The 12,385-nt window shown below is 36.9% G+C and overlaps 1 protein-coding gene across 3 annotated transcripts in view; it reads right to left on the bottom strand.

Moving 5' to 3' along the window:
* Positions 1-11,773, bottom strand: part of LOC140662604 (multidrug resistance-associated protein 1-like) — a 43,438-nt gene extending 31,665 nt beyond the window's left edge. For 2 of the 3 annotated variants that reach the window (XM_072886159.1, XM_072886167.1), the window contains exons 1-8: positions 11,310-11,773; positions 9,753-9,814; positions 6,905-7,046; positions 5,341-5,498; positions 4,188-4,365; positions 2,348-2,602; positions 795-860; positions 37-174 (exon numbers count right to left, since the gene is read on the bottom strand). In XM_072886159.1, the coding sequence (XP_072742260.1) occupies positions 37-174; positions 795-860; positions 2,348-2,602; positions 4,188-4,365; positions 5,341-5,498; positions 6,905-7,046; positions 9,753-9,814; positions 11,310-11,372 (1,062 nt within the window). In that variant the 5' untranslated portion in view covers positions 11,373-11,773. Of the gene's footprint in view, positions 1-36; positions 175-794; positions 861-2,347; positions 2,603-4,187; positions 4,366-5,340; positions 5,499-6,551; positions 6,869-6,904; positions 7,047-9,752; positions 9,815-11,309 lie in introns of those variants that run through there. The other variant, XM_072886176.1, reaches the window with a different exon arrangement.
* Positions 11,774-12,385: the final 612 nt, after the last annotated feature.

The raw sequence follows: 12,385 nt of genomic DNA, 5'->3' as shown, positions 1-12,385 counted from the left end.
CAGTCCTGCATGAATTAATATTTTTATAAAACAAACCATAAAAGGAATACACGTCAATGTTAGCATGGAGTAAGTCGTCAGATACCCAGATGACTTCAAAACATCCACTTCACGTTCTCTAATGCTCATGACCTTCCTTTGATATGCAGGTTCCCATGCATAAAGTTTGAGGATCTAGACAATCAAACAAACATATTTTAATAAAACAAAAAAGCAGTGACCATGCTTCAGAAAATAAGCTTAAGCTCCAAATGTCATTTTCAAATATTTAGCAATGCCAAACTAAAAAAATTTGAATGTTTTACAAATGAAAGCAAGACCTGAGATAACTCAAAATTAGGTTGTTCTTATGGAAGATATACTCTAGTCACTCTTAATTCTTCAGATTTCAACTTGTCCCTTATGTATCATAAATGATGAGCTGGTTTATTTCAAAACAGGATAAATAACAAAAATGAGACAACTTTTAAAAGTGCTTTTCTTCTATGCTAAAATTTCACTCTGCTAAAGGTTTCCAGACATCTATTAACATATTTTACATTCTCATTAAAAATGTGGTAGCATCATGGCATCAAAATTAATGCATCATGGATAGTAAGTTTTTCAAATCAAATTAAACCAGTAAATATTTTCCAAAAACACTTTAAGCACATTATGTTAAAATGTTTTCTCTTTAAACTTTTATCATTATCAGCCAAAATATTACTCATAAAACCTTCATTTTTTAAATAACTTACTTTCTATCTTTACAACCTAACAGAAAAAAACAAAACCCTTATTAGTTGTGGCATTACCTTTATTCCATGTAACATTTCACTTAGTAGCTTGACTCGTTGATCCGAATACCTCATTTGGCTTTTCTGGTTAAGAGACAGCAATGTTTTCATTTTTGAATCAGTAAAAAAATTTGTGAAGTAAAATATGCAGTGTACTGTAGGCAATAAATACCTTTTATGCTATTTTTACCTCGCTGAAAAACACACTAGCACTGCAGTTATACCATTTTCAGATATATATGTAGTAAAAAAATTCATTAGATAGGATAAAGGATTAAATACATTAAAATAACATTTTTCCCCTAAAATATCTTAAGGTGTGCATGCCAATTTTTGTCCTTTTTATTTTTCTTCACATTGAATTAAAATCTTAACAGGCTTCCAGTTCCCAGGGTGTTCAGGAATGATAATATGGTTTTAATCTTCAAAATCACTAAGCAGGTAAATACAGACTCAATAACAATATAGTGTAACACTATATACACACATACATAAATATATATGTAACGCTATATGGATATAAAACACTATATACATATATATATATATATACACAGGAGTTAGGAAGAAAGTTTCCTCTGTTACTGATTAATACATTGTTATTGAAAGAACCAATCAAAGAAACATAGAAATTCTTCTCACTCCTACACTATACTCAGGCTTTTCTGCATCTCACATTTCTAAAATACTAATTAACAGCCTCTTTAATGTTTTGAGTCTTATTCAAATACAACAACAAGTTGCAAACTTTTAGACAGAATTATTTTATTGCCCTTTGTATTTCTTCTCTATCTCTCATATCACAGTAGGGATCTAAGCGCATATGTAGCTGCTGCACCTCCCCTGTAAAAGAGGTGAGAGGGTTTTTTGTTTTTTTTTTTTCAATGTCTCTCAAGTGTCACAGCCTTACAAAAGAACCAGTGGAGACCCAGAGTATTCACTGCATGTTGCACCATCAAAGGCAGAATAAGACAGAGGAAAATAATTGCCTTGATAGCAATGCAAAACTTAGGGTTGTAGTATTTTTTTTCAGTGGAGCTCACTGAAATTGTCATAGTAACAGGCAATACAGTGCCAAGAGAACTGTAGCATCAGAGAAGCAGAAACAAAGTTAGAACACATGCAGTACCTCTATGGGAATTCCCATAATCTCAGGAGAATGTACTAAATTTAAGTGAGCAGCTTAACCTGAATAATAGAAGTGGTAGAGGGCCATAGTCCTATAAAAACCCTTATTTAATGGAGTTAACTCATGTAATATGCAAAAACATAGCTGTTTCCTAAATTGAGTCATACAGTAATTTTTACTAACACAAAAGTATTGTTTCAGTGTAATGAAAATTTAGGTATCCAACTAAATACTAGTTTAGCTATCAAACATATGGCTTTCTTACTGCAGTTATGCTTCCCCCTCTCAACGAAAAACAGCTGTGGCTTGGTGTTGTTTATTTGTTTTGGGTTTAATTTAGATGTACCAATAGTATTCTTATACATGCATAATTTCCCCCCCCCTTCATTCCTATATTATGACAACTTAAGCTCTCCTTACTATGCTTTTTTAAATATCTCACCTTCAGTCTTTTTACTTTGGCTGCAACGAGCGCATTTATAGGTATAACCAAAAGAAGCACTGCAACACCTGCTAGGACTGAGGGGCCAAGTTCTTTCCAGAGAAAGATGACAGCCATGATGATCTGAAAAGGTGCTGACCACAACAGGTTGATGTTTACAGTTAGCTCCATGAGTTGCTGAGCATCTGCTGACATCAGGTTAACAATTTCCCCAGTTGTATAGTTTCGTCGTGAGGAACTTGCTAAAGTTAAGGCCTGCAACCAGAAAATACAGAGGCCACAAAAATCAACAATTTTGATGGGTTTAGCTGCCCAGGAGAAACTAAAAGGACAATAATCAGAGCAAAGCTGAACTCAGTGAAACAGACTTGCAACTTTATAATAAATAAAGAGGACAACATGGTGCAAAGAGGGCTCAGAAAGCCTCAGCTTTGGCCTAGCTTAGAACCTCACAGTGCAGGAACCAGCAACAGCAGGCTTCACAGCAAGCACGTGTATAATCTCAGTGTGGCAGGCAGATACCACAAGTCCCAGGTGTCTTGGGACTGACACCCAGACAAACACATACATTCTTTTTCTCTTTCTCGCTCTTTCTCTCTCTCTCTGTTAGTGCCTCACATTCTTCCACTGTGTCACCTGCAACTCCTGCATGTAACAAGACAGTTACATGTCTTGTTACAGTCCCATGTGCAAAGCACAACCTGACCCAGCATTCATTAATCAACTCTACTCAGAGAGAGTAAGAACCTGTATCTCTACCCTGTAGCTGTGGAAACTTGCCAAAAGACATGCCCACCCCAACTGGAGCCTCTATTCCCCTGTTCATGATCTGATGTACTGACACACCTTGATATGAGACTCAAGAGAATTAATTCCTTTCTTTAACTGATTTGCAACTTACAAGTAAAATTTTGTGTACTGGTTCAGAAAACACCTGAGAAGTCTATGTCAAAAGATCAGTTTGACTCTTTTGAGAAAAGCAACTGTATTTTAAATTAACAAAGACAGTAATTTCTTTCAGATTTTATTTTTTGTCTTAACTTGTGCTTAATAGTTCAATACTGCAGTAAAAATACCAATGTGCCATGTTTGTAACAAACTAAACTAAAGGTGCAGCACTGAGAAACCAGCTTCATCCCATATGCTACATATTAACAATATAGTAAACAGTTTTATGTTTTGCAGGTCAGACAGCTATTGTTATTTTTACATTATTAGCACCTGCATCTCTTGTAGCTAATAATGCTGCCACCTCAGCATATCTTATTAAAGGTGAGATAAGTTATAGACAGATTTCCACAGCAGTTAGCCATCTTTTAAACATCTGAAAAACAACAAACCTTCCGGGCATTCAACTCAACAGAAAATCAATTTCACTAAAATAAGGGGGGAAATTTCAACCTCCAAAGGAGACAATGTGGCAAACTTCAGCTTCTCATATTCACTGCTACTATATAGCAAAAACAGTGATCACATATACCCTTACTTTTCCCCAGACATCCAACCTAAACATTTTCCCAGTTCATTCAGTAAATTTGGGAAATTAACCCATAATCAAAATAGGAAGAGTTCAGTTTCTACATATATCTCCAATATTATGTCTGTACAGGTGGCTGACAAAAGTATGTAATTTCAGGATTAGAGCCTTATAATAGAAATGCTGATGAAATTCCGAATTATTATAAATAAATTACCATCAAAATATAAAGTCAATCTGTTAGCCTGTCACCAGTGTATAACATCCTGGGTTTTGATCATGCTGGTAAGCATATTATCTTTTAACACCGAGTGTTTGTTTTTGTTTTTGTTTTGAAAGAAAAGTAGAAGAATATGTGATTACCTTTTTGTATATCAGGCCAACAACTGCAGTCTTGATTTTGACTGCAGTAAGCATGTTGTTACGCTGGTATAACTGATGAAGAAGAGTTTGTGAGAGAACTACAAAAAAAAGGGCGATAGCATAGCCATATCCACTCCCATAGGAACTAGGATGATTTTCACTGACCATTATCATTGCTCTGAAAATGAAGAAAAATAAATTTTAAATTCTGTGCATTGTCAACAACCAACAATAAAGAGTTCAATAAACTGACATACTGGCAACTTGTTCAATTAAGTCCATTTGCATCCAGATATGGTGCAAGGTCACCAAGAAATACGATGTTAAAAAAAGGCAGGTCTTACCTGTGTTTTCCAGTTTGTTAGCTTAGAAACAATTCTCAAATACTATTCTAGACATTAATGTGCTATTGCTGACTTCACAGACAATGGAGTACAAATAAAGAATGGCATAAAAGAAAAAAATTCATTAGATATTTGTACTTAGAGAGGTTGCAACTATCAACCATGAAAGTGAGAGACAAAAAAATCCAGAGGAGAATTCTTATTTTTGTGTTAGTAAAAGGTTATCTTAAATAACCAGCAACTGTGATATCTTCAAACAGATTTTATGGTTAATAATTTTGTTCAGGATTACACTGATTCAGGGTATAGTTTGGAGGTTAACAATAATTCTGTTCATTAACTCTTTTCTTTATAAACACACAGGTATTTGATAAATTCTTAACACCTCTGTGGTAAGCACAATTTCTAAAAACCACCTCCATCAACCTCATGGTACCAACAATATGATAACAACAGTGTCATTGCAGTTTTCCATTAAATGCTGAATCTGTAGATATTATTATATATTTAAGTGGGATTTTAGGAATAGAGATGGAAAAATACTGACAAAAAAGCAGGGAAGTTAAATATCTTGGTATTCCACTTTTCTTAACATTTGATTTTATATTTAAGTATGTTAAATACTTAAACACAATACTGTGGAATTGAACTTCTACTGGTTTTGTCTCAGTCCTTTGGGTAAGAAATTCCTGATCTCCGAGCTTTACACATCTAAGCTGTTGCTTAGTTTGGTTTTGATATTGGTAACCCTTTAGCTTTATTGCTACTGTTACTCTCTGAACATAAAGTGAAACATATTAAAAACTTACTTCATTATTTGTGGACTCATGAAAGCCAGAATGTCAGCTGTAACTTTCAGAAATGCAACTTTAATCAATAAAAATTTAAATGTTTGCCATAATGGCAAAATCAAATATGGTTTATGGAAACTCGTTTTCTTAAACAGCACTCTTCTGATGGAAGAAGCCTGCAAGATTACAAAAATATGTACAGAATTAAGAGAAAAAATTATTTTTGAACTTCACCCACATTTACAAATGTAAAGTATGTAATATTAGAGTGTCCATCTAAAGCCATCACTGTACTTATGAACTGAAAAAGCGCATTTCCTACAGTTAGAAGAAAAGCTTTGGGGTAAGAAATGAAGTCTGGTTTTATTTAGCCTGGCTAGTAGTCCTTCAGGAAAGGATAAATATAATTTCCAGGGTTGCCCCAATCATCCACAAATATAATTAGAAAATAATTTAATCCTCAAATGATTATCACAAGTCAAAAAACCTGTATCAGAAAAACAGAGGTAAGCTTCAACATAAATGCATTATCATTTATAGCAGGCTTACAGCAACTTTATATTAAAGGTTGAATAACCCTTCTATTTTTTCAGAATATTTTCAGTTGTCAAGTAACTATTTTTGTCACTTTGACTTTAGCTGAAACAATTGCAAATATTCCTACAAGGGCTCAAAAAACCAAAAAAGAGTTAGCCTTTCTTAATTATCACAGTGATGAAGGACAGGATATTTTTTACAGATTACTTGAATAATAAAAACAGCATCTGAATTAAAAATTATCCTTATTGAAAACTACGTTTGAATGCTTTGGTAGAAAGAGTTTTAGTGTGTATACCATCAGTGGAAGAAAGGGCAAATCTACAAATAGATAAGAAAAACACTGAAGAGATGCAGTAAGGACAGACTCTGCAGGAGCCCTCTTCTCAGTAAGTCATTAAAAAACAAAAGCTACACTCTTACTGGACTTACAGGTTAGGTCCTCTCTCCTGTGAGCTTCCTAACATTACAGAGCTCCTAGTGCACTTTAACTACAACAACAGAATAATACCTGTGACTGAAACTGTCAAGGATTTACATGAAAAATCACACAGGATGACTCAAGCAAAAAACCCAAACTATCTGTAAAACACAATATTGTTAAAATTAAAAAAACCTGAAGCCTGTTTTCTGTGTTCGCTAAGCCAGAGCATCTACTGATAAGCAAGCTGATAATAGACTTCTCTACCTACCTGAAATACAGATGCAAAGATAAGAGACTGGGAAACAGACAAGTTAAGAGAGAAATTAGTCAGACAGTTTTGACAAAGATGGTAATTAATCATCGAAGTAAAAGTCACAGTAGATTCCGTATCACTTAAAGTGTTAAAATGTAATTGGATATCTTTCTAAGAGATAAGTTTGAACTTAAATGATTTAGAAAAATCCTATAGCCACACTAGAGATCACTGATCACAACACTGAGTGGCCTTCGCAGTCTACAAAATGTAGGCTGTTCAATAAACAAGATTTTAGAAATCATCTCCAGCTTCTAGACTCCTTAAATTTAAAAAAGGATATTGCCTATTGTCAGAATTATAACTACTGTTAATCCTGTGGTAGAATTCTGGATTTCTTTTCTCCATTGCTTCTCAAAGTTAGGACACACGCTGTATGGTGAATCACTTTCATCCAGTTCAAACAGGTCATCCCTCTCCAATGGCTTCTTATAGCCTATAGATATTAGTCTGAAAGAAAGCAATGAATTTAGCATGGAATACAGCAGACAAAACAAGCAGAACTACTAACTCAAAAAGTTAATTATATCATTTAGTGTGTATAAATAAACTCTATAATCAAACTAATGTATGTAAACCTATAAAGGCTACAGACTAAATAGTGGAACATACTTCCAGTCACCTTAAATACACTGAAATTCACCTGAAGTAAGAAGAGCCCAAGCAGATTGTCACATCTGAACAGCAAATTCTGAAGAACCTTTGTACCTCAGAATCTGTCTACATTTTTGATCCCGTATTTCTTTATAGAAAAAGATACTATTTCATAAACAAATGTGTGTAGCATCATTACCCACTTACTCTTGTGATCTGGAATGAAATACATTTTCTATCACAGGACTGCATTATGTTGCAACTCATCTTTAACCAAGTTAATAACCTTCAAGTACTGGGTTTCAGCACAAGTACAATAGAGTAGATCTTCAGCTGTTAAAATTTTGTTTTAACAAAGTGCTTTTACCCACTTAAGTGTCAACAAAAACTAAAATTGGTCTTAAAATGGCAAAATAGGGCTGATGAATACACTGACCCTACAGGAACTCTGTTTGAAAGAACAATAGATGATCTGGAATTTTTGATGAGCATGTCAGATTTATGACCACTCAAAGCAAACCATGCCATACCATTTCTGAGGTGGGGAAAATGCAAAAGGATTAATGTTGACAATGTTCTCTAACTTAAAGGAAGTCCCAAACATCTAGGAATCAACCAGAGACACGTGTAGACACTGGAGTGTGTACCCTGTCAGTGGCAGCTCTAATGCTTTCAAGCTGGTGGGGATTTCCCTCCCTGAGGGAGGCAACACAAGCACAGTGTCTATCTTCTCTAGTGAGCACTTCCAGTGTATCATTCCTGTACCAGTCAGTGCCAGTGCTGGGCTTGAGCCTAACATGTGTGCCATTGTGCTTATCACAGGACAGAAAATAAGACTCAGAAACACTTTTCTGGAGGTTGTAAAATTCTGGTGGGGGTGGACCTCACTATCCCCAAGGGCCACCCAGACATCTACTGAAGCTGTAACATTAATGCAAAGTGAATTTGCCTTATGCTTGATAAGTTAAGGCAAAAATAACACAGCTTCTCACTAAGAGCGCCAGCTTTTGAGACATATGAGGAAAGCAGACCAATTGGTACTTGAGTGGGAACTGTTGTTTAAGAACTCTGCATAACTCATCTCAGTGCTAAAACTCACTGCTGCCAGAGGATAAACAGATTTACCAAATGCCCTTTACACTGTAATCTCCAGATTGCTCGAATTCTAAAGAAACATAATATAGCATTATGGGTTTATTATATAACAATTAATTTGAGACTTTCTCATTTAGATTGCAAGCACTTAAGGCAAGTATATATTAGCCATAATTTATTGTGGTTTTTTGTGACTGGAAAGAAGGAACATATCTAATGTTCAGAATATTAGTTTAATCGCATCCAGTTAGTTATTTCATAGGTAAACAAGCTCTCACTGAGTAGAACTGAAATCCTTTTTTTTTCTCCCCTCTTCATTGTTAAACATTGTGGAATTGGTTAAAAAATATAAAGGATAGCCTAGCTTGAATATTTGGGTGAACACTGTGACATAATGAAAAAATAAATGTCACATAGAAGTGCTGCACTCAGTATACTGCATAATTTTCTAGAAAAATTGAAACTTTTTATTTATGGTGTAGAATGTAAGACTGGTAATAATGACAGCTACTCTGACATTGATGGTGAACTCCTAACTTCAACAGGGCCAGAATACTCTGAATCCTTGAAACAACCTGATTGTTTTGTCTCAGCTTATTAATAGCAAATACCATTTTCAGTTTTTCCTTAAAATTAATAACTTTAAATAAAGCAAGAAACAGTTATAATACTCTTAAAATGTTTTTTCTCACTTTTAGATTTTTGAGGTGTGTATGTCTGACTCAAATGATTTTTAAAGAAGAAAAAAGAAAAATGTTAAAAATGAGTAATGGTCACAAGACATAACACATGAAATTGCTTGAAATAACATCGAAAATATTAAGTGACAGGAAGCTGCGTGACTTGATATGGTTGAGCTTTCAGTTCCTAGTTTTGAGTGGAAAATTTCCCAAGAAGCAGAGGGACTTTATTGGTGTTTATGAGCAGGTGATCTACAGTAGTTACATGTGGCCTGCCATAAAAGAGGGAAGAAAACAAGCATGAAATTGGCTACTTGGAAAATACCTTAAATGTACTACTGAATAATTGCTCCAGGAGATCTAGCAAATTGTTGTATCACTATATGGAGTATAAAGGAAACTTTATTTTAATTTCTGTCTATTGCCAAACTTTATACAGACAGATAATAAATAAAAAAGGATAGCCTAATTTGTTTTTTTCTATACCATTGTCTAAAAATAGTCTATTGTGACAAGAACATTGTGCTTAGTTATCATAATATTAATGTTTTAAATAATGCCATTAGATGACATATAAAATGACTGTTACTATATATAAACAATACTCCACAAAATATTTTAATATAATCTTTAAAAGTTGCAAACTTTGATTTTTGTACAAAAAGCTAACAGCAATCCCAGGCTGAGGCTCTAGGTCAAGCTAGAATGATGGTGTAGAATGTAAGTGCATGCTCTGTAATTCTGTGAGCATCAATGAACATCAACAAGCAGTTTATTAAATTCTCACCTGCTAAACCAGGAATATGTTAATTTACTGAAGAAAAAAACATTTTCTTCAGGGCTGCATTTCTGTTTTTAAAAAAAAAAAAAAGGAAAAATACCAATGTTACTTGAAATACTGAAGAAAAAGTTGGGGTTTTTTTTCTTTTACCAAACATGTAGTTCTTAGGAGCTATTTAATTCTGAGCTATAATAAGGTCTATACTTACACTTTGTTACCTTCTCCCACCAATATACTCTAACACAAGGTATGAGGAATGAAAGAGATCTAGTCTCGTGACTTACTAGAACAACTTAACTTGCTGTAAGAGGGTATTAACCACCACCACAGCTTGATTTTACACTGTTTACACATACTCTAGAGTATGATCCCACCCACAGTAAAGCATAGGAGTTGGACTCAATGATCCTTATGGGTCCCTTCCAACTTGAGATATTCTATGATTCCATGTCCAATACAAGCAAACCTTCCTTAAATCTTTGACAGTTAAAATCCTGTGGGTTTTTTTTCCCCCATTTGAAAAACTAGCTACTGGAAGTTACCAACTGCTAATACCTAAAGAACAGCAAACTTCTTTCAGAGCTGAAGTACTACTAATGTGTACTGTACACATAAAGGAGGAGAAAAATATGAGGCTTGTGCACTGCTGCCGATTTCATAAGTCATTGGAGATAACTGTAATAGAGGCAAACAAATACGAACTCTCCCATACTTCTTGAGGAATGTGTATCCACACCCAAGAACAACTTCGGCACACCTAGGTAGTAAATTCTGTCCCTCAGAAATTACCGTCTTAAAATAATTTCCAAGCAAAGATGCAGTTACAGTTCTTTTCGGTAGGTGGTGTAAAAAACCCACCTATCAAAAGTGTATGCTGCAGGTGCGCTGAGAGCCTGTATATTTCCCACAACAATTTTTCTTGTACTTTCAGTAAAAAGCCCAATGATTAAATGATAATCCAAGAAACAAATACGCAACAAATATGTACGTAACAAACTTCTGTAACAAACACATCTTCTTGTGCATCTACTCGCCCTTCATTATCAGATGTAAACATTTGCCATGGTTCATTATGATTTCTAAATTTTACATCCAAACAACATTGTTTGTTCGAACTATTGTCTTTTACTGTTGAAGAACACGGTAGAAGTCTTGGGCACAAACATTCCCTGCTCAAATCCTGCTCCTTATTCCTATCCGTGGCACAGCTCCTATTTCCTTAAGAAAAGAATGGTAAGAAATATTGAACAAAACCCCGGCCTAAAGATTATTCCCTCCTTAGAAATTCAAAGGGTACATCCCAGGACGTATCAGTTGTCATTGGCTGCATTTTTCTGACACGGGCCTAGCACAAAGCCTACATGAAATCCTATCAGGTTTAAAGAAGCCACCCCCGGCTGCCCTGGGAGGGAGACGGCGGCTGCCGGGGGGCCCCGAGCAGTCACCCCCCGGCAGCCGCCGTCTCCCTCCCGGGGCAGCAGGCAGGCCCTGGCGGGGAGGTAGCCTGCCCTCAGCCCCGTCAATAACGCCTTCTCCCCGCTCGGCCCCCCCGCGCTGTGTTACCTTCTTGCCGGTGGGACTCAGGCGTTCGTAGAAGCCGCCCTGCTTCCCGCGGGAGGCGGCCATGGCTCCCTCCTCCCGAGGCGGACGCTCCGAAGGTCCTCCCCGAGCAGCCGGCGGAGACCGTTAACGGCCGCCCCGAGCGCGAGGGGAGACGCGTTGGAGGCGGCCGCCCTTAGAGGAGGTGTGGGCTGAGGCGAGGCGCGGGGAGGGCGGTGCTGCCTCAAGCCTCAGCCTTCCCCGCCGCTTGGATCCGGTGAGGCGTGTCCCGTTCCCCAGCCCCACCGGGCCCGAGAGGAGGCCCCTGGTAGCGCTGCCACCCCGGCCGGGCGGAGAGCTCATGGTGAAATGCACTTTGTGCCCTACAACGCGACCTGCAGCGCCGAGGGCAAGGCCTGCCTGTAATTTTTTGTCTCGTTGGTGTCATTTAACGACAGGCCCGATGTGTGTTGTACTAGTGGGCAGCATTCCAGTGACACTGAGAGGGCAGGAGAGGGAACGTCACGCGGTAGTGTGCGCGCACACTAGCTGACCACTCTTGTAATGGTGACTAAACGTATAAACCCACCTTTTTTTTTTTTTACTCGCTCTTAGCTGCATGCGCGCCAGAAGATTTTTAGCCAGGGAAAGGCAGCTGAAACTCCGGCCTGTCTGTGGAACCAGGCTGCTGCAGCACTGGAAACTCCAGCAAATTGCATACCAGATAAGCAAGTTTTGGCCTTTGTTACTTCTCGATACTTTCTAGTTTTGCTTTTTGGAGGCTTCATACAGCTTGCTTCCTAGTATTTAAATGTAAAGGTAGGTATGAAGGAAGCTGTAATAGCAATTTCCATTGCTGTGGTTTTTTCCTGAACATAAAGGTTTTCCTAAAGTTAATAAAAATCAGTATCTTGATTTTACTCTATAGTTAATCCTCCTATAGTTAGTTAAAGGGCACCTCCCCTTTGACTCTTGTGGACCTGGCACATTGCCACCTTAAATGAGAATGCATCACTGACTGCAGCAATACTGATTTGTCCAAAGTTTGGGAGATTGTAACGGAAATAACTATGCACTGCATTCCATATAATAAAATACAG

Source organism: Ciconia boyciana, chromosome 1, assembly GCF_034638445.1.
Source record: "Ciconia boyciana chromosome 1, ASM3463844v1, whole genome shotgun sequence".
NCBI lineage: Eukaryota > Metazoa > Chordata > Aves > Ciconiiformes > Ciconiidae > Ciconia > Ciconia boyciana.
Note: the sequence above shows the minus strand (reverse complement) of the source record. Positions and strands in the feature narration are given on the sequence as shown.